Consider the following 25,849-nt stretch of genomic DNA (forward strand, 5'->3'; position numbering starts at 1 on the left):
AATCGAATCATCAACTTTCATGTCATTTAATTTAGTCTCCCTAATATTACCCCTCTATACATCTATATATCAGTCATTGTGCAACCCCCAAAAACACTGATATATCCAATAGATTCAACATTGGGAAGTAGCTAGGTATGGGAAAAAGATGATGAAGTTAAAATTAAACAACTTCGCAAATCAAATATCCATGTAAAATTTGTTGCTTCAGATACAAGACAAAGTTCTACTTTCTAATACATGTTTGTCAGAAAATTAATTAGAATCATGAATTAGGTCTGGTTCTTGGAACTGTGCGAATATTTATATGCACGAATGTGGTCATTTTCATCATCTTATGTTATATTTTCGTCTTCTTAAAAAGGCTCAAATTGGATGATTAGAGAAGTGTTCAAAATTCACACCCATGCATATTGGCATCACATCTCATTTATTTCCTAAAGGTATAGAGATGTTATTATAGTGTAAGGATAAAATATACTTTTGTTTGTGGACTTGAACAGAGCTAAATTTTTTGTGTCAAGCAAAGAAAACATAGCTATATTGTTTAAAGTGTTATAACTTCTTTATTTGAGCTCAAATTTCCTTCATCTTAGATTAGATTACTTAACAAATCGTTCCAATAAAAAATTGATATATATTTCGTTAGAAAAGTTAACCATGTGTTTGTAATGTATTATATTGTGAATTAAAAAACAATGATGTGTTTACACCGTTGTATTCGATTAAGAGTTTAAAATATTTTAAAAGAGTTTACAAATTTAAGTATTCAGTCAAAGATTTTAAATAAATCCATGGAAGTCCATGGGTATTGAATCAAAATTCTAAAGAAGTTCGTAAAACTGCAAAGAAATTGGATATATTCAATCAGAATTTTAAAGTTGTCCATAAAACTCTATGTGTATTCAATTAGGAATTGATTTAAAAGTATTTTGAAAAATTAAGGATTTTGATGGCTTTAGAATAATTTTATAGTGCATTATAAGTTTTAGGAAATCAGGTCTCTCTCCCTAAAATTTTAAATGAATTCACATGAAGTCTATGAAACTCCACTAGAACTCCATCAAACTTCACGGACAATTATAACTCTTTTAAAACCTTCAAAAGAGTACACCCCCTAATATTGTATTATATTGATGTATTGGTTTATGACAATTAACCATTAGAAATACGTTGGATTATGAGAAATTTTTCATTGTGCTTAGAACGCTGAGTGTTACACCATATTTCATTATACAAATGATGAGATACTTATGTTAAAATATTAATAAATTAAAATATAAAAAATTTTCACTACTTATATAATAACACGTAATGTAACACCTGTGTTTAGGGGGTAAGGCAAAGAGTGAACGGGAAAGGTAAGCTGACCATACCACATGGAATCCCACATGTCATGTAACACAGCCAATTAAATCTCCGGTCCCACTTATCTCAGCCCACATGGCCATGCCTACCCAATGCACAACAGCCACGTGGGACCGTATGGTAGTCACATGGGCTGTTTTCTTCCGCTCCATCCTTCTGATCCAAGGGCGCTGTATGAACAGTTCCAAAGCCTACCCTAACTGCCGATCACAGCCGTCCATTATTGGTCCACGGTCTTCAATAGCATCGGCAATGGTTGTCCCTCCCTTGTCCCCTTAAATCAGGCACCAAACTGCACGGTGTTCCTCATGTGAGTAGCATCCATATCTTCACTTGTCTAACCTAAATCAAGAACTCAATCACACCACCCACAACCAATCAATAAAAGAAATGATTTTGCATATCGAAATTATAATAAAATGAGGAGATATGTTTAGGTCGTTTACGCGAAGGGAGAAACTTATAGCAAACATGTGTTAGGTCTCAAATGCATTAACAATTTATAGTCAAATATTTACGTATAAACAAGTTTATCAAATATTAGTTTTAAAAACAACTCATGAACAAACTGAGTAGTATTCACTCACGTTTTCTTCTTCATCACTTATTCTCTTGTTTATATTTTTCAACTCTTTTAATTTATTTATTCAATCCAATAACTGAAATAAAAAGAAGAGTGGAGAGGGAGCAAAATCTGTTCTTCAAATTTCACTTTTTTTAGAGATGTGGTACGGAATGTTATTTACGAAAGTGGTTTGTATAGCAATATTACAAATCAAGTAATCGACGGTAGAGCGCGTAGGCCCCGCTTTGAAATTCCGGTATGTCCAATTGTCCACCTGTGGTGGTTGGTCACTGAACTAACGCGTGGGGGACAAGCATGTGATATTACCATTTATCAAATAATGAGTGAATCTCATGCTGCCATGCACCATGAAAGGATAAAAATCACCTAAGATTTTATATTATCTGTCTCACAATATTCACACAACACATCCTATAAAAGTTTTGAGTGCCATCACATCTTCCACCTCAAGGAAAACAAATCATACTTCAACTCCACCTGACTGAAACGTTCAAAATCTCTCACAACAAACACTAAACACACCTTTCTGTTTATCTATTATGCTTCTGCAAATCAGTCTGCAATCTGCAAAAGCATTAGGGTTTATTTAGCAAAGTGATTAAGATGGAAGACCAGCTAAATTTCAAGGCAACTGAGCTAAGATTAGGGTTGCCTGGAAGCTCTGAAGAGCATGAGAACAAAAAAGCAGCAACGTCTCCTCCTATAGCCAAGAATAACAAGAGGGCTTCGCCGGATTCAGCGGCTGAGGAGTGCAGTACAAGTTCTAATCTCATAGATGCCCCTCCCACCAAGTAAGCAATGTTCATATATGGACTATGAGTTTTATGTTAATAAATGATTATGAAGGTTTAGTTAACTGGTTATGTTGCTAATTTATGATTGAATAAATGTGTGCAGGACACAGGTAGTAGGGTGGCCTCCAATCAGATCTTACAGGAAAAACAGTCTGCAACTGCGAGAGGCGTACGTGAAAGTAAGTGTCGACGGAGCTCCTTATCTGAGGAAGATTGATCTCAAGGTTTACAATAGCTACCCGGAACTCATCAAGGCCTTAGAGAAAATGTTCAACCTAGCCAATATTAATGGATCTGATTTTGCTCCGACTTATGAAGACAAAGACGGTGACTGGATGCTTGTTGGAGATGTGCCATGGAAGTAAGTTCACTCTTTTCGATTAAATCTCTATTTCTTATCGGTATTCAGATAATCCGTTCGATCTCTGAAAAAACTCGCATCTAATGACTCTTCTTTTGTTTTGGTTGCAGTATGTTTGTTTCTTCCTGCAAAAGGCTGAGAATCATGAAGGGATCTGAAGCCAGAGGATTGAGTACTTGTTTCTGAAGGCATGCAGTAAGACGGATGAATATATACATTAAGGAGACACTTAAAACTCCTTAAAACTACAGGAAAATACACAGATACATGTAGCTCAGAGAATACATTTTCATTTTTTCGATGTTTGCTTAAAGAACAATTAAGGTACTGGAACAAGAAACTTAGCTGAGATCCAAATTGTACAGAGAGGGTGAAATGTTCCATTTGTCCTAATAATATTATATATATATATATATATATATAATTGTTTGAGCTCCACTTTTCAGACTTTTCGTTAATGGCAATTTTCATTAATTGTTTGAGCTCTACTGTACCGTTATTCCATCGTTATCGTTAGATCGATGCTTTCTGGTGTTCCTGTAATTAAACTCGTATGATGTCCGATGCCAAAAATCGAAATTGTAATGTTATTGCCAAGTTCCAGAAGGATGAAGAGTAAACAAATCACCAGCATATCATATAAATTGCAAACCTAGGATACAAACTATAGAAACAAAGCCGAATTGTTCAGTATCTCCACCAAAAATTGATAGACTATACACAAATTAGTCCTTGAACTCTGGTTTCCTACAGCTAGCACCGCAATCACTTAGAAAGGTGAAAAACTATCACCGGCAAATATATTTGTATGCATGTTATGATCTTGGTCATTAAGGGTCCCCATTCTTGTATCCAGAATAGCAAGTTGGGACTTCACCCACGGCGGATTGTTCCGGCCTTCAATCCACAAGGCTTCTCCAGTATCTTTATGCTTAAAATCGGGATATTTTGGGTTCCTCTGAAAATCATAAAACAAAACCGAATAAACATGCGTGAGTTTGTTCACATATTCTTATCGGAAATCTGAACAAACAGCAGATGACATGAAATGAAAATTTTACAGGTGCACATATGGCATTCACCAAGCATGAATAACAAATCTTAAAATTCCATTCAACCATTTCTATTTCAACATTGATTCTCGACATGTCTAGAGACAGTGTATAACATATCATCACATCTCATCCATTATAGTTTTCTTTCTATTTTGTAGTATAATGCTAGTTTTTAGGCACTGTAATTTCAAAATTTGGTTTGATATTTTAGGTGGGGAAAAATCTTCATGCATTTAATGTAGGGCCAAATAAAAAAACACAGTTTCTTCTCATCATTGCAGCACCAGCAGCGTTTTTGCATTTGTGCATGCACAGAGGATCAGGGCCGGCCCTGGACAGCTGCAACCGGTACTTATCAGGGCCGGCCTTGCATAGGATGCACACCTACGCTCAAGAATGAAAGAATGCATCTTGTCAGACCTATATAGTGATTGAATAAAGTACCTTGGTCTTCCTATTATCCCACCATTCAACTGGATTAGCAAAGAAGGCTTGCCATAATTCTTGTGTGGTTTCCGTTGTGTTCTTTGTAGCATTGTTGCCAAGATTTCTACCTGGAAGAAAAGATTAACAGTAATAAGAACGAATGCTATCCCTGCTCTAATCAAAACTCACGTTACTGAAGGTACGACTTGCCTGCTGTAAATGAATCAGAGTCGTGATCTTTCAAAGCCGGCGATGAAAAGCCCTTTTCAACAAAATTCAGTTGCTGAACAACTACCTGCATGAGATTTAGGGACAAATTCATTTTCTAAACAAACAAACAGAAGACTTCACTACAACTAGAAAGACGAGAAGCCAAAAAACCTTATAGTAGGTCTGCTGCTTCCCTTCATCGGTTTCCACAGAATCTGATATCAGACGGCCCGTTACATATATTTGTTGGCCTTTCTCTACATGCTGAAAAGCAACATGTGCTAGCTCATCCCAAAATGTCAGATTAATCCTGAAAGAAGAAGAAACCCAATTTTCATATTTAAATGTCTCCTACGGTCCTTATACCCACAGTAGCATTTACAATTTTACTAAAGTTGGATTACCTGAAAATCTTCGAAAATATGCGCAATTAGAAACGGTTAAAAACTTTACAAACAATAACGGCCCCCAAAACTAGGGTTTATATACGATTCATTGTCTGTTTAGTGTCTACCAAGTTTTGTTTTTGTTTAAAACTTTGTAACCAATTCTATTTGTGCATATTTTGCGAAGAACTTTGTGATGCAAAACAACTATTTAACGTTTCACATTGTCTCTAACAAAAAATATGCGCAATTAGAAACGGTTAAAAACTTTACAAACAATAACGGCACCCCAAGACTGGGGTTTATATACGATTCATTGTCTGTTTAGTGTCTACCAAGTTTTGTGTTTGTTTAAAACTTTGTAACCAGTTCTATTTGTGCATATTTTGCGAAGAACTTTGTGATGCGAAATAACTATTTAACGTTTCCATTGTCTCTAACAAAAAATATGATTAAATCAGAGCAAAACCACACTAATTGAAAGCATCAAAGTGAAACAACTAAGCATCAATCATCAAAATTTAAAATCTTGAAGGGATACCATCAACTGTAAAATATGAATAAACCCGAAAAATAGATAAATTTAAGAATTATTACCAAGAGGTGTCGGTGGCGGACTTCTTAACGGCGAGGCGGGTCCAAGCGAGGACCTTTCCGGAGGGGAGGTGCTTAATTTCGACGGGAAGACCGACGACGCCGATGAGGTGCACCGTATTGCACAGCTCCTTCTTCCACTGAACCTCCGCCGGTCTAGAGTACGCTATCGGCACCTGAATGCTGCTCCCGTTGCCGTTGTACTGGTCTCTACTGTACTCCATCGAGCATTTGAGATTGAAACGGCGCCGTGCGAAGGCCAAGTGGTTGGTGGATGGGAAAAAGGTGGGAACTTGGGGGTTTGCGAGGAAGGTTGCGCTTGTTGCTGCCGGAATTGCTCGCTCCAACGCCATTGCTCTCGGTGGTTTCTTGGGGGAGGAAAGGCGCCAAACTCCGCCGTTGCCGGATAATGCTACTAAGACTTGGACTACGTTTCATCTAAACTTTTCAAAGGATTATCGGAAGGTTTTGTGCCGCATGAACTCAAACTCCTCTTGGACCGGGCCCAAACTAAAAATGGAAATGTCATGGGCTTAGTGTCCATGATACAATCGTATAACCTTATATTATTGGTCGTCTGCTGAAGTGCATTTTAGCCCTTCCCCATTATAATGAATCATTGATTCTACATGTTTACGAGTTTCAGTTTATCATACCAATATCATGAGAGAATTTTTAACGTGCCACGAATAGGGATGGTACATTAAATATTATTATATAAGTGGAAGAAGGCTTTTTGTTATTTTTTATTTTTTATTTTTTAAAAATATCTCTCTACTTGTATAATGATATTTGTCGTATGTGCTTTGTTTCTGACACACTAAAAAATCTTACCATTACCATGCACCCAATCTTGATGTTGATAAAAACCGGATATTGACTATGCAGAACTGACCGTCTAGTTTGGTATGACGATTATTTAGCTTTTCCTTACATGTGAAATTCATAGCATTACAATTTAAAAAAAAAAAAAAAATATTGAAAACTCAAGTGACATAGTAATAGTATTGTTTTTTTCCAATTTACTCTATTTGTTTCTTCTTTACAATGTCAAGACGAACAATTGGTCTTGAGTCAGGTCAGGGCCAGAGCATTTTTGATTGATGCCTTAAATTGACAATAAGCACTAGTTACAGTTGGATTGCTACATTGTTTTCAAATTTAAATTGATTTAACGACATTAATGTGCCGGTAAGTAAAAATACTCTCTTCCATCTTGATCTTGATGAATATTTCTTGAGTGGAAATTAGGGTTTTAATCAAATCAAGTGCCATCATAATCCTCAAAATCAAATGTCAAGTCAGCTGATAAATTTGAAGAACAAATCAAATAAAATAAATCATTCATAAGCAGAAAAGGAGAAACTAAAAGAAAATTGTGGTCCGGTCAGTCGATATATACCTACTCCACCACTAGTTAAGTTATGACTGTGGGCAGCCATGGGAGCGTAAATGGGAAGGTTTTTACACTCCTACAGTTAATAACAGCACCAGTTGAACTTGTAGTATTAGTTATCTTTACCGCTCTTGTACGAATGTTGCAGTACATGATGAGATTGTATCCCTTCACAGTTAGGTAGATGATATCTGCATTATTCGGGCCGAGAGCTAGCAGCTTAATCTCGTACAAGCTCCATCTGCGTAGTACATCACTAACCAATTTATCTTCTGAAGCCAGTTTACCTAGAGGAAACATGGGATACGCTTATGCGCTCGTTGAATTTATGGTCCTTTCCTGCTAAAGGAATCAAGTTAAGAAAATGACAATGCTTGTCGTCCTCAACAACAGTACCTATAGTACTAGTAGTAGTAGTACCGGCGTTGTTGTTAAACAGATCCAACCCGATAAGAAAGCCGGAACTAGTCGACCAATACAACAGTCCATTGAAAGCAAAGCCATGAAAAGTGTCATCGAAATTAATGTTTGGCGAGCATGGTACAACTGAATCTTTCCATTCACCAGTTCAGAAAAGATCTGCACGCGAAATCGTTGAAGTATAGCTCTGCAGCTGCTTTGAATCGAAGCAAGGATGACTGGAATTCAAGTGGTTGGCAGATATACGTATAACTAGCTATTCTGCAGAGACAATATATAGCCCACATAAGAAACTTCTTATATAAAAAAGAAATACAATGGGGAATAAGAAACATCCAGTTTTGTTTGCTTGCCCTAAAAATTCAACTACTAGGGTTAGGATTATCTACTTCCAGTTTTGTTTGCGTTGGGATTCTTACTTGATTCTTTCCTATTACTTACTGCATATAAAACTTCGGCCAAGCAAACAACACAGCCCAAATTCCTTTCTTCAATCTTCGCTCCGCAGATTTGGTTTCTGTAACCATGAAGGTGTTAGAATCTGAACTATTTGATGGTATATTTGCAGCAATTTAATACAGAGAGGAAGAAGATTTAGAGAGAGAGAGAGAGAGAGAGAGAGAGAGTGAAGAGATAGAGAGAGAGAGAGTGCTTAGAATTTCAGAGAGAGCTAGAATGCTCTTCTGCGTGTGCTCATTTCATCACATCAGCATTTACATAACCGTTAGAGTGGGAGAGAATCTAGGAGAGCCTATGAGCTCATCCAACCATTCATTACAAGACCCTATGAGATCTTGACACTTGCTCACATTTGAGCCTACTACAAATTGATCTAATCTCAGCCCTTGATCACTAACAACTCTAATTACTCAAACTAACAACTTGCTACAAACAATGAAATGACAGTTTAGACCTTAATCAACCAACACTCCCTTCTAAGGTCTTGACTGAAATTACTCCAAGCTTGTCCCTCAAAGCACAAAATTTGTCTTTAGCAAACGCCTTGGTGAAGATGTCTGCCAATTGCTCCTCATTTCTGCAGAATTGTAAATCAATTAATTCCTTCTTGGATTGCATCCCTGATGAAATGGAATTTCCTCTTGATATGTTTAGACCTCTGATGAAATACAGGGTTCTTTGACATTGCAATTGCAGATGTGTTGTCACACATCAAGGGGGTTGGTTCAATCAGTTCTTCACCAAAATCATGCGGCACAAATCTCAGCCATATGGCTTGAGTAGTAGCTTCAGAAGCACTCATATACTCAACTTCTACAGTTGAGAGTGCAACACTTTGTTACTTTACAGAGGCCCAAGAGAGAACACCATTGCCAAAGCTAAAAACATAACTTGATGTGGATTTCATGTCATTTTCATCCCCACTCCAGTCACTGTCATAGAAACCTATAAGCAAGGCTGCATTTCCTTTCTTATACTTGATTCCATAATCCACTATTCCTTGTACATATCTCAGGATCCTCTTGGCAGTGCTAAGATGCTTGGTGGAGATACAATGCATGTATTTGGCAAGTACACAGGCTGAGTACATGATATCAGGCCTTATCGCTGTCAAATGCAGAAGGTTGCCAACAATTATTCTATACAATTCCTTATATGCAGCCTCACTCCCATCATATTTTCTTAGCTTATCAAGTGGGAGGTAGAGGAATTGAGACAAATTTTGCAATTCTTCAATCCAAACTTGTCAATCAAACTCAATGCATATTTCTTTTGATTAATGAATATGCTCCCTTCTTGTTGAATAACTCCAATTCCCAGGAAATGATGCAACAGTCTTAAGTCTATCATTTCATACTTACTCATCATGTCACATTTGAAATCTTTAATCATCTATGAACAACTTCCAGTGTAGACAATGTCATCCACGTAGATTGAAACAATTAAAGTTCCTTGTCCTTCCTTATACTTCACATATAGAGTAGCTTCACTTGGACTCTTTGTAAACCCACACTGCACCAAGTTGGTGTCAATATTGCTATACCAAGCTTTGGGAGCTTGCTTCAATCCATACAAGGCTTTCTTTAGCTTGTATACCTTGTGTTCTTTTCCCTTTGACAAGATACCCATTTGGTTGATCTATGTACACTTTTTCTTCAAGGATCCCATTTAGAAAAGCAGACTTCACATCTAACTGGAATATTTTCCACCATTTCTGTGCTGCCAAAGCAATAAGAGTCCTTATAGTGTCCAATCTAGCCACTGGTGCAAAAGTTTCATCGAAATCGATTCCAGGCTTTTGAGTGTAACCTTTGGCAACTAATCTTGCCTTGTGTTTATGTATAGTGCCATCCAGATTTAGCTTGGTCTTAAAAATCCACTTTACTCCAACAATGGGTTTATCACTTGGTCTATCAACCAATTTCCAAGTACCATTCTTCTCAATCATGGAGATCTCATCATCCATTGCTTTTTTCCAAGCTTGATCTTGAGAAACTTCATTATAGTTTTCAGGGTCAATGACGCTAAGTTTACACTGAGCAAACACTTCATTCAAATTTCTCTACTTCCTTAGAAACATCACTGTGTACACTAGTAACACACTTATCACCTGTGTTTGGACAGTTTGACTCAGAAGAACCAATGTTAGAGTCCTCACATACACCATTTTCAATCTCATTTATTCTTGCACCTTCATTAGCTTCTGAATAGGGCAAAGGGATATGCACTGTCTCCATATTCTCCCAATTGAGCACTGCATCTTCATCAAAAATGACACTTCTGGAAACAATGATCTTGTTACTTTTCAGATCATACACTCTATAGCCCTTCTCTCTTGTCCCATATCCAACAAATACAAATTTTTGTCCAGTTTCATCCAGTTTCTGCCTTAACTGAGTTGGCACATGAGTGTAGCACATGGAACCAAAAATTCTCAAGTGCTTTACTCTTGGTTTTCTACCACAAAACTCTTCAAAGGGAGTCTTGTTCTCCAATGCTTTTGTAGGACACCTATTAAGTAGGTAGATATCAGTGTAAACTGCTTCACCCCAGAACTTGAGTGGTAGCTTCTTTTCATAGAGCATGGTTCTTACCATCTCTACAATGGTTCGATTCTTCCTCTTAGCAATGCCATTTTACTGGGGAGAATAAATGACACACTCCAATCCCGATATTCCCCTTAAACCCATTAACCCTAAACCCGGATCCAAGCCTAGACCTGATTGACCCGGTCCGACCTGAACCCGTGACCCATTGACTTTGACCGTTGACTTTTTGGGTTTCGTGTGGGACCCTACCTAGGCTAATTTCGACTTCAAGAACCCGTTTCTGAAGTCCTTTTTCCCAAATTCAATCATTTGAGTAGAGTTTGACTAAATGTACCCTTTATGTGCTTAGGGGCAATTAATTGTGGCGTCTCCGTCTTCGTTAGTTGCGTGGCTCTTCGGCAGCTAAGTATTGTGAGTGGACCCCTTCTAAAAATGCATGTTTTGATAGTAGAAATGCATACATGAAAAGCATAATTTGATGACTATTTAATGAAACGTTTTATGAGATAACATGTTTACTGAGACTAATTTGAATTATTACAATTTTTCCTATAACCCGTGTTCTTATAGAATATCTGATGGATGATGATATGATATTTAGAACATGTTTAGAACACCTTTTAATAATATAGATGATGAATGACTTTATACTATGAAGTTGCTTTTCAATATATGTATGTTCAATGATGTTGTATTTACCTAGTGGTCCTTATTCTACTACAGGATGTATGGATAGATTCTGGTCCGTCCTGGGTGACGGTTTGGTGTTGGCATTGTCACGCCTTGGCCCCAAAATATTTATTTTTGGGAAATAGTTCCAATGATAGGCCCAATTCAATTCTCCTATTTGATTTATTAAACGTTCACACAATTTATAACTAGAATTTAAATATACAAAACATAAGATTTCCCTTTTGTAATAAAATTCCAAACTTCTTACTTAGTTCAATTTCTCAATCAAAGCTTTGTCTTGTTTATTTAATCTCACTTATTGTATGACTGCATCTAACGTCTCGTTAGACTGTCTACGTACCCTAAACAGGGATCAAGCCATTCGTAATTTACATTTCCAAAAATTCAAACCAAAACCAAATATATTCATTTAATCCAACATATACCACAATCATATTAATATTCAAACCACGGTAGTTAGGTCTCAAAAGTATAATTAGAATAATGAAATTCGCATAAAAACACAATGTCGGCTCCTTAGCCGTGCGCTGCCGCACCCGTCGCCGCCAATGGCCTCGCCTGAAAATTCAACTATTTCTAAAAATTCCCAAATTTTACAAAAATGAAGATCTCAAAGATTAGAGCAAACTTTATACCTGTGGCCAAGTCCAATTTGGCCTGGAAATGCTCCAATTTGCCTTGAATCCGCCATAAACCCTATAAATGGGTGGCCTCGATTCGTCACCTCCGGTGCTCCGCCGCCCCTACAATTGTTTGGGTTTTGTTCCAGACCTCTAGAGGAGTCTATTGGTGATAGTAATTTGATGGAATTGTTTCAGAATTGGGGAATCGAAGACACAAACCCATCACATCCACCAGTCCGGGTTACACTAAATCAAAGCCAATTCCCTAATATTTTAAGTTGAAATTGGAAGAAGGAGAGTCACTAAGTCGAGTGAAGGAGGTGGCAATGTCCAACTCGCCAGAAAAACGCCGAAATTGGCGTCGGACCTTGGTATCTTAGACCGGGACATGCGGTTCAAAGAGGAGACCCCGTTTCCTTCTCTCCTTTTCCCCCCTCCTCATTTCCCTCCTTTCATTCTTTTCTGATTGGGCCGTGCCCAATTCCTTCTCTCACAACTCGCCACGTGGCTCCACTCCTATCTGCTCCAGAAGATTTAGAGTCTTCCAGAAATTGGTCAAATGACCATTTCACCCTTTTTTTGCTCGTTTATATCTTCTTCATTATAACTCCGTTTCACGAACGGTTTGCACCCACATGTTCGTGAGGTCGAGCTCTATTCAAAAATATAAATTGTGACCTCGAAAGGTCTACGTATTTTAAATAATTAATGTCCAAACTTTAAACCTCGTAACTAGTTTAATTTAAAACTAAACTTTTATGAATTAATATAAATTCTCAATTCTTTTCACATATTCATAATTATGAATATCCAATTCATATATTTAAATTTTTTGGGGTATTACAGGCATAGGGCTTGTAGTGTGTTTCCTCTGGCTATTAACACATGGACGGGTAGCTAGCATGGGGTATGAAGTGTATTTTCCTCTGACTGTCTGCTCAGAGATAAGGGAGTTGGGATGGGGCCTAAGGGTTATCGGACATTCACTAATGATTATTATATATACAAGTTATGATTTGAGACATGCATTTTCATATCTTGGCCTGGGCCCCTACCACATCCCGGGCTCAACTCCACCGTAGCACGATATTGTCCGCTTTGGGTCCTGACCACACCCTCACGATTTTGTTTCTGGTAACTCACATGAGAACTTCCCAGTGGATCACCCATCTTGAAATTGATCTCGCGCGAGCTCGCTTAACTTCGGAGTTTCTACAGAACCCAAAGCCAATGAGCTCCTAAAAGGTCTCGTGCTAGGTAGAGATGAGAATATATATATAAGGCTTATAGGATCCACTCCCCTGGGCGATGTGGGATATTACAATCTACCATTCTTAGGGGTTCGATATCCTCGTCGGCACACTCGATTAGGGTTTGGCTCTGATACCAAATTGTCACATCCTGGCCCGGGCTCTCACCACCTCCTGAGCTCGACTTCATCGTAGCACGATATTATCCGATTTGGGCCCCGACCACACCCTCACTGTTTTGTTTCTAGGAACTCACACGAGAACTTCCCAGTGGGTCACCTATTCTGTGATTGCTCTCGCGCGAACTCACTTAACTTCGGAGTTCCTACGAAAACCGAAGCTAGTGAGCTCCCAAAAGGCCTCGTGCTAGGTATAAATGAGAATATACATATAAGGCTTACATGATCCACTCCTTTGGGCAATGTGAGATGTTACAATAAACAACAATGAGTTGCTTTTCAATACCAATATCTTCACAAAACTTCTCAAATTCCAGAGATATATACTCTCTTCCCCAGTCACTTCTGAGCTTCTTCAACTTGTGACTAGTTTGTAGTTCAACCATAGCCTTGAACATTTTAAAAATTCTGAATACCTCATACTTATACTTCAAGAAATAGACCCAGCACATCATTGACTTGTCATTGATGAAGGTAAGGAAGTATTTGCTGCCACCAAGAGTCTCACTCATGGGTCCACACACATCTGTGTGTACAAGTTCTAGTGGAAATGTTGCCTTCCATCTTTGTTCTTTGTTGAAGGCTTCTCTGTGAGCCTTTCCAGTAGCACACCCTTCTTACACCTAATTATATTCCTTTACGTAGGGCAGACCATACACTATGCACCTTTCTTGCAGCAATCTCAAACTGTCATAGTTCAAATGCCTAAATCTTCTGTGCCAATTCCATGTATTTCCTTCAATAGTTGCTGTATTTGCTACAACGTGATCCACATATTCAAACATTAGAGGAAAACATCTATTGCCCTTCATTTTCACAGTGGCAACATGATCTTGCAGTTCTCTGTCACCAAATATGCAAGCCATGAAATCACCAAATACCAGCCAATACCTATGTTCAACCATTTGACCCACACTGAGAAAGTTCTCATCTAAGCCAGGTACAATCATGACTTCTGGTATGAACCTTGTTCATCTCTTAGTCTCCACTACCAGAGTCCATTTACCAATTGAATTAACTAGGTCTTATGTGCCCATTTTCACCTTGCACCTTATGCTCTTATCAATGTTGATAAGTAGTGATTCAGTACTAGTCATATGGTTATTGCAACCATTGTCTAGATACCAAACACCGCTGCTTTCTTGCACAGAGGCCTTATAACAAGCATAAAACATCATTGCATTGTCCTGAACATGGTTCAAATAGTTTGCAGTATAAGTTTTCTTGGGCTGATGGCAATATTTCACTACATGTCCAAATCTGTTGCAGTTATGGCATTTAGGTTTTCCCTTAAACCAACACTCTCCAAGTGAGCTTTATCACAGATTTTGCACTTTTGTTTGATACCTTCAGTAATCTCACACACTGTCGCAGTCTTGTGAGTTTTGTTTTCCCATTTCTTATGCTTAGACTTCCAATTCTTCTTTCCCTTATTGTGATTTCCCTTAGCCAATAACCTATTATGTGGTTTTGACCCAAGACTCATGCTAGAGAATGCATGCCCAGAGCTTGCATCATCATCATCATGTCTACTATGCCTAAGTTCATAGATCTTAAGAGATCCAACTACCTCTTGTACAGTCACAGTATTCAAATAAGAAGTTTTGTCAATCACAACATAGATTGGATCATATTTACTAGACAAACTAATCAAAACCTTTTGAACTTTTCTTTGATGAGTAAGGTTCTCACCATAAGATTTCATTTGATTAATTAATTCAAACAGTCTAGTAAGATAGACAGATAGAGATTCATTTTCTTTCATCCTCATATACTCAAATTCACGACGTAAGCTTTGAAGTTTGATAGACCTTGCCTGTTCATCGCCACGAAATTCCTCTTGGAGTAGATCCCAGGAACCCTTGGATGTCTCTTGATTCACAATCCGAGGGAATATCTCCTTAGAAACTGCACTTTGAATAATTCCCAGTGCTTTAGCATCTTTCATGAATTGATCCTCCATGTGAGCGATAAACACATCTTCGTCTCCTTCATCATCATCCGATGAGGATGAGTCTTCCTCGCCTTTCTCCTTCTTTCTTTTCCCTTTTTCCCTCTTCTTCTTCGACTCTGGAGCAACAATCCATTTGTCTACCAGTTTCCAAATCCCATATGATTTGAAAATGGTGACCATTCTCACCTTCCAAAACTCGAACTCCATTCCATAAAAAACGGGAGCTCGTAAATCGCTGCTTCCAGACCCAACCATTTCAACTTGAATCAGAATGAAATTGAAAGTTTTCTCATTGGATTCTCTAGCACAATTTCACATAAATCAACGCCCAGTCCGAAATTGAACCTAGACTCTTAATACCATGTTAGAATCTGAACTATTTGATGGTGTATTTGTAGCAATTTAATACAGAGAGGAAGAAGATTTAGAGAAAGAGAGTGCTCTGAATTTCAGAGAAAGTTAGAATGCTCTTCTGCGTGTGCTCATTTCATCACAATCAACATTTACATAACCGTTAGAGTGGGAGAGAATCTAGGAGAGCCTAGAGCTCATCCAACCATTCATTACAAGACCCTATGAGATCTTGATACTTGCTCACATTTGAGCCTACTACAAATTGATCTAATCTCAGCCCTTGATCACTAACAACTCTAATTACTCAAACTAACAACTTGCTACAAACAATGAAATGACAGTTTAGACCTTAATCAACCAACAGAAGGGTGGCGAATACACTTGTAAAGTGTCAAAATTAGTGCAAAGAATACCATCAGATGCCTTTAATGATCTCCCTGACGTTTGTAAAGAATACCATCAGATGCCTTATGTCACCATGAAAGGTGGCGAATACGCTTGTGAAGAAAACCTTTGATCTTCCTAACGTTTTACTAGTACTGGTTAAAAGTCTTTGTCTTCTCCCTTGGAAATGCATTGTTCGATGAAAATCCACGTCCAAGCATTGGTTGGCTCTCCTCGTCAATAATAATTATCTACATCTCCGAGGCCAGGGACGTACTACCCTGTATTCCGGGCACATTGAAAAATCTCTCGTACTTTAGGGTCTGGTGCCACAACCAAAACATGGCACATAAGTGAGTTTTTTACCATGTTTGAGTTTTCGAAATTCAAAGCACACACGTTCTTTATAAGTTTCTTCCCCTTCTTTCAAGCCAAAGAAGAAGTGCCATAATTAATGACTTGAATCCACACAAGAATTACACGAAGAAATTTTTTAAGAAGATTATATTTGATCTAAAGAACTTTTATAATAGAGATGAGACCTTCTTATGTTGTGGACCCTACCTCCTACTTCTATGAGATGAGAGGTTCTTGAGTACGACACCTAGGTTGAAATTGGTGTGAGAGAGGGTTGAGATCAAAAGTGGACAGGTTAGCATGACAAATAAAGGATGGGGTAGGTTAGTTGTTTATGTGTCTTGGGCTGTGGAGATGAGCAGGTACGGTCTGCGGATTGGAGATATGATTTTGGATGTGGTCTCCCATTCACCACCCACGAAACCAACATGCACGATTAAAGTTACGGGTCATTTTTTGGCCACTTACTTATATACCCACTTATTCGAACTTTTTTTTTCATATAATTGAATTTTTGGAATTGGAATGTACGTAAATTTTTTCATGCGACTACATTTGTGATACATCGTGCATCCACAACCATATTGATGATGAATTCCAGTTTTGTGTTTGGTATATGATTTCCGGCCACTGCTTATATTATTACTGAAAATCAATCAATTCCCAGTCACTAACATTTGGAAGAACAAATCAATTCACTAATAACCAAAAAAAGGAAAATGAAGAACTCAATTGTGTAAATTGAAAACTCAACATTGCTATTACAAGAATTGCAAATCCTTTATGTGCTCCATAATATTCTCTTATACCCCAACAATTAAAGAATCTCGAATAATGTTATTCATACCATGTTTTTGTACCATATTTTCATACCACTTTAGACTGTCCACATCAGATGCCATCTAAGGTGGTATAAAAATGTGGTATAAAAATATGATATAAATGACATTACTCTTGTTTCGCAAAGAATCAATTATTCTTTTTGTAGTAAAGAAAAAACCAAAGTCAAATTTTAGGAAAAAGTACTAAACTACACACTTCATATCGGCAGAGAAGCCCGGCCGACCCCAATTAATATACTCCGGAGATGGTATGCTACTCTCTACGTACTTTGTTTTTCTTCAATTTCCTTTTCTTTCTGGTCAGATTGTGCTCCTCTAGTTTAGGTATGGATGTTGGCAGCCATGGGAGCAAAACTTGGAAGGCTTGTGAACTGCTGTTCTTCCTAACTATCTCTAACACTCTCGTACGAGTGTTGAACATGACTAGGTTTCACACGTAGATACAAGACATCCTCATTATTTGGGTGGACAGCTACTGGCATAATTCGATTCCCCCAGTGCTGGCTTAGAGATATGGCCAAATCCATGTGGTCGAACAAAATCTTGTGTACCAAACACCATTTGCAACTGTCCTCTTCTTCTTTCAAATCCATTTGTAGTAATTAGCCGATTGATAAAATCAAATGCAGCACAAAAATAAGTCATCATGCGTCCCTAATATCTCAAACCGGTCTCTTATACTTTGAGTGAAAGCCAGGAAGGAAATCCATACGAAGCCTGCGCGTCTTGAATTTGGCAGAATGATGAGACATGACAAAATATTCAATTCCCTGCGGCTTAAAATCTTTATTCAAGGTAAGAAACATGAATTCTTCTTCCTGCTGTCTGCTGAGGCATAGAAAAGGATCCCGGATGAGAGTGAACCAACGCTTTGACACACACTTGCATCGACCAGAAGAATCCCGAGGAAGTTGGCGAAAGATTTCAACCAATAAAGTGTCAGGAAGATTGTCAATTGTGAGAGCATGTGATTGCACTCTTGGTGATAATTTTGATATTCGAGTGATGAGACAGATGATCGGATTTGGAGGGTGCTCCAAAGGACTGGCATAGTGTGTTGAAGCGAGTTCCTTTAGTAGCAGTATCGCCACCTTTCATGGTGGCCGAAACCGGTTCTGCAGAAAATTACGTATAGCCCACTGTACTTATCTCGGGTTTCAATCAATAATTAAAAATAAAATAATGAATCGATCACCAACAAATATAATAGATAAGACATTTAAACTGAATCATGAGTTTCAGTTAACACTGCAAAAAACATCACGCAATAGCGGTCTCAAGGAATCTCAAATAATTCGAACACTTTGAATATCAATGCAACCAAAACAGATGAAACAACAAAAACATAATCGAAACTAGAAGTAATTAAATAGATGAAGAAACTAAATTTGATTCAACTAGGACACTGGTTAAAACAAATGTGATCACAAATATTAGGTTAGAATTGAATTGAGGAACAAATATTTAACCTAATTTCAACTGCGCGTCCCAGATTTTATTTATTTATTTATTTATTTATTATTACTATTATTTTTTGGAGTATATTGCCAGGAATCACTCTTCCTTGAGAGGTACGAGACGGGAACTCCACCTACCTGGACTCACTCTTCCATCGATGGTTGTTTCTCCATAGAATGGACAGTCTTCAAAAGTCTGGGGACGGGCTAAGCCTTACAAGGGGCTAATAATAATGTGGTTCAAATTCGCATTTGGCGAGAATCAAACTTAAGACCTCTCACTTGCGAGTGAAGAGGAATACCAGTAGACCGTAGTACTAATACATTATTTGGGTCGCCTCTAAATACAAGATTATTTGGATACGTAGGCAATAATCCCGGAGGACCTGCTCTCTACCAATATAATGAGCTTGAATGTCTACTAGTCCTTAATTTCGACCTAACTTGCACCCTAAATTATATTTTCGTGTCCCACTTTAACATTGCGTTTTCAAAGTTTGCCAAATTTTATGTTAAGAAATAGGAATTGGAATCATTTTAAATCTTAAGTTCTTTGCGTTTAATATGGGTAAGGAAATCATTCGTTCCTTAACTTTTGCTGGCGTTTACTTAGACGTAAGGAATCGGAAAAGTACAAAATTCCCCTTAGAATCGTTAATAAAATACCAAAAAAACAAGAAATCGAATCGAATAAGAGGGACTACTAGTTCTTATTCTCTTTCTTTCTATTTTTAAACTTTCTGAACAATTTCATCAAAAGTTCTTTCAACCATTTTAAAAGCACTCTTCAAAACGAGATTTAGACTTCGAAGGCACCTTATTGTGCTGCAATGCCAAACTTTAACAATAATACTTGACTTGATGGTTTGATTGCAAAAAGTAATAACTCAAGGCTACCGTTGGGTTCTCTCTCTCAATGATTAATCCTCAAATGATGATTCGGAAGAATTGAAAAATAAGTCTAATTACTTTTCTGTTGGACTTGCACAAAAGAAACGCTAAGGTGGCCGTATCTCACACCTTATTATCAAACACGGCACGCTATAAAAATTAAAACACACATCACATGTTAGGTTCCATATGCTGTCACTTTAACGTTCCTGTTTCACATGGCTAACACCCAGAATTTTCAAACTAAACAACTATTATTTATTCTTTATCCAACCTTTATATTACATTCCTCTAAACATACATAGGAAGGAAAAAAAAAACAATAATGTTCATATATACTCATCTAAATCCTTTTATTAGGTAGGTCCCACAACCCACTAAGCAAAAACAACAAGAGAACCTCCACTACAAAAGGGCTTTCCATCATTTTCCACTACTCCCACCATTGATGCAAAAAAGCAGAGCATATCAAGTGATCTTTGACAATTCCTCTCCTTTTGACTTGAAGCTGGCAAGACATGGAGGGCCAGCTCTGTTTTTTGAGAGCATTGACATCGATCCCTGTTTTGACAAAAGTTGAAAGCAAAAGGCTTTTCAACAACTATGGCATCTGACTTTGAATGCAATTTGAAGCTTAAGATATGGCAGGTTGGAAAACGACCAATATGGGAGTGGGACCCAAGAGCATCTAGTGAGTTTTCGGGTGGGACCGCGGGAATGCATACCTACCATTTTCTGGGGTCTTAGGAAGGAGGGTTCATTTCAGGCTTGACAACGCTAGAGGTGTCTGGTGATTGCGTGTGGTAAATTGCTGAGGCCAGTGAGATGGGCATGATGCAGAGAGCCTTTGATTGGAGGAACTGCATTGCAGCCCCAACGTTTTCTTCCATAAGCTTAGCTACTTGTCGTTCTGTGCCATCATTAGACCACTTATCCCATGCCGGTTGGTTTCTACCACCTTCGCCACCTTCTTCCTGCCATTAGATCAGGACCATGTTTGGTTATAAGAAGATAGAAAACAGACCCTAGGAAATATAAAATGTTATCATCTATTACCTCAACAGAAGATAGTGGAATGTCCGTTACAAGTGGTGCCACAGCACCAGCTCCGCCCAATCTACTCATGCTCAAAACCTGTAAAGGATATGACAGAAGCATTAATAAGAAAAGAACAAAAAACCTACACTTCTTTCATTATCATAAGAAGACCTACTTCCACTCTATGCCCGCACGCCTAACAAATCAGAATGGTCGTTTGTTTGGGTCCTAAATAATTGGTCAAACAGATCAAAATAAAAAAAATGAAATCTATCCTTTCGTTGTGTTGTTCAATATAACAACAATAATTTGATTCGATATCTTACCAAAGAAAACAACACACTTGTATGAACATTAGGAAATCTGAAACCCACCCTCAAAAAGAGGAACTAACTTCCAGTATTTGATTGCACAACAAATGTCTATGGAAAGTATTCAGTTTTTTTCTTTACTATGCTCAATCATGTGGATTTTCTACCAGTTTATCAGAAAATGTTAATATCAAAGGAAAGTAAGCCTTTATGGAATAACAATCGCTTAAAAATTAATGACCATAATAAGTACAAAAAGGTTTCAGTAAAAAATTGAATGTAAAACAGACAAAGATGAGAGGATTGAGTAATTAGGAATTCTATCATGTACGTGAAAAAGAATACATGCATTAAACTTGAAACAACTCTACCTTTACTTGGAGCCTTAGGAACTTCACGTAATCCATTATCTCATCAAGCATGGCAGCTCTATCCGTCTGCACAAAACATAAGTACATAGAATACAGATGATGAGGTCTCAAGAAGCCGTAACAATATGCAAATCCATAAAGCAACAGCATTGAAATTATTTTGCTACAGCATTTGTCAGATAACCAGCTTCTGGAATGTCATTAGTATGTTATCATTAAAAAATGTATGTATAATCACTAAAAATGTCACAAGAAACCATTGTGTGGATTAACAAGCTCTATTGAATTCCTGAACTTTAACTTATGAACAGTAATTCTCAATCACCCAAACTATTAGGCAATGAAGCAACCAGTCGTAACATTTTATTGCGGACAACATATTCAATTTCTTAACTTCATAGTCCCAGAGACCAAACTATTTTTACACAAATAAAACTATCCTCTGAGTTGGAGGAATCATAATATAAGGTCAGTTCTGTAAGCACTATTTCCACATGCATACCATCTCTTTCATTATGTTTCTAACGACAGTCACAACATGTAATTTATACATCCATAAAATTTCTTCGAATGCATGCAACATTTGCGACAGCTTAGTAAGTTGCAGAAGAAATTATTTTAAGAAAAACTGATAGCTGAAAAGAGGTGAATATTTCTATAAACTTAAGAAGGATTCAGTCCCCAATTTTGTCATTCAACACGTCAGAACAACACTCAAGGTAAAGTACATGTCTCTGAACTTTCTGAACAAGACCACCATATTCACTACATCTAAGTTGGATTTATTACCCGGGTTTCCAAAGGGGTATTCTCTTAAATGATTTAACATATTATCAAATTGGTAACAATTCAAGTTTTACTAGGATAGCTTGTGCACAACTTTTATCAACTTGTAGAACAAGGGAATCCTTCCTTCCCTTCATACTACATAAAACATGTTTCTAGTTAGTGTGAAATGAAAAACATGACATGAAAGGAGTGTCACTGACCTTATTGACGCTAGGAACTAGTTCCTGCAATGCTCTGATTCTTTCTGCTATTCTTTCTCGGCGCAACTGCACAGAAAAGGTGCGAATCAAGAATAATTCCACAATAATCATAAAGGAGGGAAAGGAAAATAAAAGGTACAAAATTAAAATTAAAACATAGTTTCAGAACATTTCCAAGGAATTTTGTGTGTGTGTAAACTATAGCAAACTTACCCGCTCGGCAATGCTGTGTGGATCTGTGGCTTGTCCTCTTCTAGCTCGCACCCTTGGTCGCATTGCTGGTGGATGCGGTGCTGCAGCAACTGTATTTGAGATTGGTTGGCCATGGAAAACCTGTAAAACGATATGGTTTATATGACTAAGGCCAGTTGTAACGAAAGAAAGTGGGCTAGTTCCTCAACAACGCACAACACCGCAAAACCCAAAAGGTAAATTACATCAAACATTTTCAATAAAATAAGCTGGCCTATCCAAGTTCCGAATTTCCATAACCAAACATCATACTTATACATACATAGTTAAAGATTAGTCACGAACTTCTGTTTCCATAATCCAACATCTTACGAGGAAAGCAGAAATATTATTCTTGGTCTTAAGGTTTCGAAGGCCTGCCGGAATTGTACTCAATTGAGAAACAGTATTACATAAAGTATAAAACATTTAATCACCACAGTTAGATACTCTCTCTCTCTCTCTCTCTCTCTCTCTCTCTAAAATCACAAGCAAACCCATCACTTTTAACATGCTTCCATCTTCTCTGACATCAGAATGCTTAAGGATAATCGGTTTTTATGCCAAAAAATTGTGATTTTTCTGTTTGATTCTGGCCAGCCATTTAGCACCAATTTCTCTCAAGTAACCCAGAAGCATCCTCTTGTAACTTGCTTCTTGTCAGATAGCACTACTTCACTCTCACCCAATCAATCAAAACCCCATTTCTTATAAGTTTCCAATTTTCCTTGTTTCCATTCCTTTGTCTTCTTGCTTATTAAGCAAGCAAATGAAATAGTTAATTAAAAAAATTGATTAACTTTATAATTAAATCATATGAAGTGTTAAACTTTCGAATTAACCAAAAAAAAAAAAAAAAAAAAAAAAAAAAAACCCAAACAAAACTTACATTTTTCACAGATGAGCCTCGACTATCAACGACGTCGTCTTGGAACCGCTTCCCGCTCCCAGAAGCCTCCTCGTGCTTCAAAAACCCAGCTTTCCCCTGCTCCAAGCTCAACCCCAACGGAAACACCCCTCCATGGAACCCCCCACCGCCGCCGCCTATGTGGCCTGAGCCGTTGCCGGAGTTCAGCTGCAGCATCATCGACGCCTGAGACACTTGACCTCCGGCCAAACCCCCATCGCTTCGCGCCAAATTAGCATCGGCTGAAGCGAAGTTCTGAAGGCCGAGAATTTGCTCGAGGAAATCGTCGGCCTGGGCCTCCGAGGGGTTGTTGGCCATGGGAGGAAAAGAAGGAGGTAGTGAGCGAGTAAGGCCGAGTCGAGGTGAGTCGGTGGGAAGCGAGTTAGGGTTTATGAAGAGAGCAGCTACATGCAACAGAGAGAAATGGAAAAGGAAAGCTTTGAGCTTTGGGCTTTGAGAGAGCTTTTGAATTTTTTGCTTTGAGCTTTTGTTTTTTTGCCTGCTCGGACACGGAGTGAGCGCAGAGACAAAAGGTGATGGTGGCTTTATCTGGTTAAAAATGTTGCATTTCTGTAAAAGGGGCTGCTTTTTGCAAAATTTACCTTTCTGTACCATTGTATTATTTGACCTTTATGTTTGATTTTGCTGGTTGGGTTTTTTCGTTGGTTCTTGGCGGGCAACTATTTTGCCGCCCAATGTTAAGTGAAGCCCCATCATATGCAGGCCCAACATCTTAGAATTATGGACTGTATTTCTTTGTTAAATTTGATTGTTTCTTGGACCAAATGGTGAAGTAGGGGGAAAACAAGGTAGAGAGGACGGGAAGTTATTTAGAGGTGTCTCCCTGAGACGTAAAATCAGAAGTTCTGCTAGTTTAGATGTTTTAACGGCAGTGGTTGACGGTGATCAGCTTCGTCGGCCACAATGAGTTGCCTCAGGTGGAACTGCAGGGGGCTTGGGAACCTTCGTGCAGTTCAAGCGCTACAACGGTTAATATCAAGCAAAGATCCCATAATTGTTTTTCTATGTGAGACAAAAAGTAATGTTGCTCAGATAGAAAAACTTAGAAAGAAGTTGAATTTTGATGGAAGCTTTACAGTGGCAAGCAGAGGTCTCAGGTCGATCAGGTGGGTTAGGTGTGCTTTGGAAGGACGAGATCGATTTGAATTTACAATCGTATTCTCAAAACCATGTATACTTGGATGTGGGCGGAATAGGAGACGTTGATTACTGGCGGATCACATGTTTCTATGGTTTTCTAGCAGTTCGTGATGGGTACAAATCTTAGCAACTGTTAGATGCGTTGCGGGAAAATAGAGACAAACCTTGGTTATGCTTGGGCAACTTTAATGAGATTCTACAAGCTAGCGAACAGGAAGGAGGCAACCCTCGAAGAACATCTCAAATGAAGAGTTTTCAAGATAATGTACTAAGATGTAATTTAAATGACCTTGGTTTTGTTGGCAATAAATTTACTTGGTTTACTATTAGGGATGGGCATTAAGGTCAGACAAGGTCAGGCAATGGCAAACCAAGTTTGGATGGACCGGTTTTCGAAATTCAAGGTATTTCATTTAAATAAAACCACATCGGATCATAATAGGGCAGAAAAAAGAGTTAATGCGTAAGCTCAATATGTTACTTGAACAAGAAGAAATGTTTTGGCGGCAACGCTCAAAGGAAAATTGGTTGAAATCGGATGATCGTAACACGAGATATTTCCATCAAAAGGCTAATCGGAGACAAAGAAAAAACTTTTGTATGGGCTTCAGGATGAGAAGGGTGATTGGCATGATGATAAACCAGGAATGGAGAATGTTGTGGTGGATTATTTCTCGAGGTTATTTAATACAAATGGGGAAGAGAATATGGCCACACTAGTTAAGAATATTGCGCCTAAAGTCACACCTGAAATGAATGAGGATCTTACGCAACCTGAAACGGATGAGGAAATCAAGTCTGCCATTTTTCAAATGCACCCTACAAAGGCTCCGGGTCCGGACGGTTTTAACACCAGTTGGTGTCGACATCTGTAATGGAGTTAGGTCCTTACAGTTACAGCAGTCAGGGAGGATGCTTAGGAAAGTGAATTTTACACACATGACTTCAATTCCGAAGGTTAAAGATCTAAAGATCTTCAGCCTATCAGTTTATGCAATGTATTATATAAGATTGTAGCCAAGGTACTAATGAATAGATTGAAATGTATTATTCGTTAGATTATATCGCATTCCCAAAGCATGTTTGTTCCGGGGAGGCTTATTTCCAATAATATTATTGTGGCTGCGGAGATTGCTCATTATATGCATAAACGTACGTCTGGGTGGAATGGAATTATGGCACTAAAACTTGACATCAGTAAGGCGTATGACCGCCTTGAATGGAATTTTTTGGAAGAAATGATGCGAAAGTTG

General features: G+C 38.1%; 3 protein-coding genes across 5 annotated transcripts; 1 reads left to right on the forward strand and 2 right to left on the reverse strand.

The window, feature by feature from the left end:
• The first annotated feature begins 2,402 nt into the window (after nt 1–2,402).
• LOC137729193 (auxin-induced protein IAA4) lies at nt 2,403–3,547 on the forward strand. Its single transcript, XM_068468049.2, has 3 exons — nt 2,403–2,745; nt 2,852–3,109; nt 3,220–3,547. Exons 1-3 carry the CDS (start codon nt 2,558–2,560, stop codon nt 3,293–3,295), a joined length of 522 nt encoding a protein of 173 aa, XP_068324150.2. The 5' UTR covers nt 2,403–2,557; the 3' UTR covers nt 3,296–3,547.
• Nucleotides 3,548–3,718: 171 nt separating this feature from the next.
• Nucleotides 3,719–6,220, reverse strand: LOC137729192 (protein OSB1, mitochondrial). 2 transcript variants are annotated; one of them, XM_068468047.2, is made up of 5 exons: nt 5,784–6,220; nt 4,972–5,110; nt 4,801–4,885; nt 4,609–4,718; nt 3,719–4,067 (listed from the first exon to the last, which is right to left on the reverse strand). In XM_068468047.2, exons 1-5 carry the CDS (start codon nt 6,131–6,133, stop codon nt 3,879–3,881), a joined length of 873 nt encoding a protein of 290 aa, XP_068324148.2. In that variant the 5' UTR covers nt 6,134–6,220; the 3' UTR covers nt 3,719–3,878. The 2 variants fall into 2 exon arrangements, with proteins under 2 accessions (XP_068324148.2, XP_088534658.1); XM_088678532.1 differs by having other exon boundaries at nt 4,609–4,714; nt 4,797–4,885.
• Nucleotides 6,221–19,823: 13,603 nt separating this feature from the next.
• Nucleotides 19,824–23,966, reverse strand: LOC137728737 (transcription factor UNE12). Of its 2 annotated transcripts, XM_068467490.2 has the most exons (7): nt 23,418–23,966; nt 22,511–22,630; nt 22,298–22,363; nt 21,309–21,374; nt 20,645–20,722; nt 20,318–20,562; nt 19,824–20,149 (listed from the first exon to the last, which is right to left on the reverse strand). In XM_068467490.2, exons 1-6 carry the CDS (start codon nt 23,751–23,753, stop codon nt 20,332–20,334), a joined length of 897 nt encoding a protein of 298 aa, XP_068323591.2. In that variant the 5' UTR covers nt 23,754–23,966; the 3' UTR covers nt 19,824–20,149; nt 20,318–20,331. The 2 variants fall into 2 exon arrangements, with proteins under 2 accessions (XP_068323591.2, XP_068323590.2); XM_068467489.2 differs by having other exon boundaries at nt 19,824–20,562; nt 23,418–23,965.
• Nucleotides 23,967–25,849: the final 1,883 nt, after the last annotated feature.

Source organism: Pyrus communis, chromosome 10 (genome assembly GCF_041283825.1).
Source record: "Pyrus communis isolate YQ-2024b chromosome 10, ASM4128382v1, whole genome shotgun sequence".
NCBI classification, from domain to species: Eukaryota; Viridiplantae; Streptophyta; class Magnoliopsida; order Rosales; family Rosaceae; genus Pyrus; species Pyrus communis.

Bases quoted from the DNA above. Each gene is read 5' to 3' on its own strand.
- LOC137729193 (XM_068468049.2), top strand. From the start codon at position 2,558: ATGGAAGACCAGCTAAATTTCAAGGCAACTGAGCTAAGATTAGGGTTG. The intron at 2,746-2,851 runs GTAAGCAATGTT...AAATGTGTGCAG, and splicing joins ATAGATGCCCCTCCCACCAA to GACACAGGTAGTAGGGTGGC. The intron at 3,110-3,219 runs GTAAGTTCACTC...TTTTGGTTGCAG, and splicing joins GTTGGAGATGTGCCATGGAA to TATGTTTGTTTCTTCCTGCA.
- LOC137729192 (XM_068468047.2), bottom strand. From the start codon at position 6,133: ATGGCGTTGGAGCGAGCAATTCCGGCAGCAACAAGCGCAACCTTCCTC. The intron at 5,111-5,783 runs GTAATAATTCTT...TTCTTCTTTCAG, and splicing joins TCCGCCACCGACACCTCTTG to GATTAATCTGACATTTTGGG. The intron at 4,719-4,800 runs GCAAGTCGTACC...CTTTTCTTCCAG, and splicing joins CTCTGATTCATTTACAGCAG to GTAGAAATCTTGGCAACAAT.
- LOC137728737 (XM_068467490.2), bottom strand. From the start codon at position 23,753: ATGGCCAACAACCCCTCGGAGGCCCAGGCCGACGATTTCCTCGAGCAA. The intron at 22,364-22,510 runs GTAAGTTTGCTA...TTTTCTGTGCAG, and splicing joins CACACAGCATTGCCGAGCGG to TTGCGCCGAGAAAGAATAGC. The intron at 20,723-21,308 runs GTAGAGTTGTTT...TATCCTTTACAG, and splicing joins TCCTAAGGCTCCAAGTAAAG to GTTTTGAGCATGAGTAGATT.